The 2,500-nt window shown below is 33.7% G+C and overlaps 1 protein-coding gene across 2 annotated transcripts in view; it reads right to left on the bottom strand.

The window, feature by feature from the left end:
- Window positions 1-118: 118 nt before the first annotated feature.
- The window catches only part of LOC128249821 (uncharacterized), a 7,026-nt gene continuing 4,644 nt past the window's right edge, over window positions 119-2,500 (bottom strand). For both annotated transcript variants that reach the window (XM_089366175.1, XM_052974363.1), the window contains 2 exons: window positions 1,256-1,288; window positions 119-204 (listed from right to left, as the gene is read on the bottom strand). In XM_089366175.1, the coding sequence (XP_089222301.1) occupies window positions 124-204; window positions 1,256-1,288 (114 nt within the window). In that variant the 3' untranslated portion in view covers window positions 119-123. The remainder of the gene's footprint in view (window positions 205-1,255; window positions 1,289-2,500) is intronic.

Raw genomic sequence — 2,500 nt, 5'->3', positions numbered from 1 at the left:
ATGTATATATATATATATATATAATGTAAATAATGTAAAATCATTTATGTAATTACATGTATTCAGTAACTTGCTGCAAAATTAGAATGTAATGGGTCAATAAAATTTGGGACAGACATACAATTAGATTAACATCAGATTTATTGAAATTTGTATTAGTCTTATAGCTGCTGCAACAGAGAACAATACAGACTGGAACACCACCTGTTAAGATAAGAGATAGATAGAGATACAATTTTTATACAAATTTTTATATGGGTACTTGAAGTATGTGTGTTTTTGATTTTCCCTAACTATAATTGAGCATTGATAATCGGTTTAGATTTACAAAATGATTATCTTTGGTTAGGTATGAGTATAGTAGAGATATCTAAGATGTCATTGAAACGTCTACATCTTTATTAGTATTACGGTAGGATCGCCATATTGCTTTGCGTAGTATTGTTTGTTTTGTTTTTCACCAGTTTAATTGTAGTATTTAGAATTAGTCAATGAATTTATACTATAACCCAAAACGAATTTGTAAAACAATGATATGCTACGTATAATAAATAATGCTTTCTACTATAGGCACAAGGCCTGAAATTTGGGGGGAAGGGGTCCAGTGGATTAGACAAACCTCAGTACGCAACTGGTACTTTATTTATCGAACGCGATAGTATGAAAGGAAAAGTCGACCTCGGCGGAATATGAACTCAAAACGTAAAGACAGACGAAACACCGCTTAGCATTTCGGCCGGCGTGCTAACGATTCATTTCTGCTCTAAGCACAAGGCCCAGAATTCGGCGAGAGGGTGCCAGTCGATTGGATCGATCCCAGTACTCAACTGGTTCTTAATTTGTCGACCCCAAAAGAACGAAAGGCAAATTCGACCTCGGTTGAATTTGAACTCAGAACGTAAAGACAGAGGAATTACGGTTAAGTATTTCGCCTGGTATGCTAACGATTCGGCCAGATCGCTGCCTTATGCTGCATGACGATATCACTATATTAATTGATTAAATTAATATTAGTTTAAAGCATGTACAATAACAAATATTAATAGCCTTCTGTAATATGATGCTTCTGCTATCCAAAAGGAAGCGTCGGAGTCGATCTAACCGATAAAAATTCAACGAAGCTTTTTGAGTAACAATTATGTATCATTGCTACACTATTATTCTCACTCTACTAGATCTGAACAAATCTCTTAACCTTGATATTATAGTAACAAAGATATTGTTGGTGCTCTACTGTTAAGACGATGTTACGTACCTGATTGCGTTGGCTGGAGTTTCCAACTAAAAACTGTAATAAAAGAATTAAGACTTTGTTAACAGTTCAAAAATTTGAGATATACCGTATCTTCATCATTTTTCCCACCTGAAATTACCCTTTCTATTTTACGAAACGTTGCATCAAAACAATGCAGACCGTTCGTCCTTTGAAACTTCTGACATATTATTTAAAAGCTAATAATCATTTATAAGACGGTCTTAAAAGCAGTCGAGTGGCAGTATTTTCCGCAATTTCAAGGAACACCCACAAGGGCATTTTCTAGGATACTAATATAATTGTTATAGAGAGCAGTCTTTAGAATATAATCGATTTCAAACAAATGCCTGAACGGAAATACGGAGGCCATACCTGAAATAATATCCTTATAAGTGGCTATTGATTCATTTTAGAGGAACGCAATAGTTTAAAGGGATATTATTACAGGTAAAGGTTTGTTGCGCTTAAAGGATTCCTCTCATTTTACACAGATAATTAAACGTCAGTATATGTAGAAGTAAAAAATGCAATAATAATAATAATAATAATAATAATAATAATAATAATAATAATAATAATATGGTTTTCAAATTTTGCTACAAGGGCAGTGATTTTGGAGTAAGGGTCTAGTCGATTTCATCCAAAGCAGTGTGTAACTGGTACTAGATCGATAAATCAATTTATCGATACTTGATGTATCGATTCCAAAAGGATGAAAGGCAATGTCGACCTCACTGGAATTTGAACTCAGAATGTAGTAGCAAAATACAAAGATGTGTAAATAGAGGTAACTGGAACGTGGATCCTAAAACCAGAACAATTCCTATTACAGTAGGCGCATTAGGTTTGCTAAAACATCGTTCACTGCATACATTCTCTGTAAAACAATTTGAATACAGTGAAAGTAAAAGCACGACAACAAACCACCAACATTGCAGTGGGACGCTTTTGTTTTGTAACAAAATGCTTGAAGGATAATACATACCATTACTTTTTCCTGAGAATATCTCCAGTTCATGATTCTTGCTTCAAGTGGTGACAACTTTAGATTATGTATTAACAGATGTAAAATTCAAATAAGAAATTGCAATCTAGTCCTAGAAAAAAAATCGCTGGATACTTTTGATAAATATTCAATATCTGGTGATAATGATGTATATTTGAACCACAAGGTTAGCAGATTTGTAGCAAACGATTACTGGATTTCATGGACAGGAATATTTGACTGACACCTAAAGGGGAAAA

The sequence above is a fragment of the Octopus bimaculoides genome, chromosome 18, assembly GCF_046866305.1.
Source record: "Octopus bimaculoides isolate indiv1 chromosome 18, ASM4686630v1, whole genome shotgun sequence".
Lineage (NCBI taxonomy): Eukaryota > Metazoa > Mollusca > Cephalopoda > Octopoda > Octopodidae > Octopus > Octopus bimaculoides.
The sequence above is the reverse complement of the archived record's forward strand: the minus strand, read 5'-3'. Positions and strand labels throughout refer to the sequence as shown.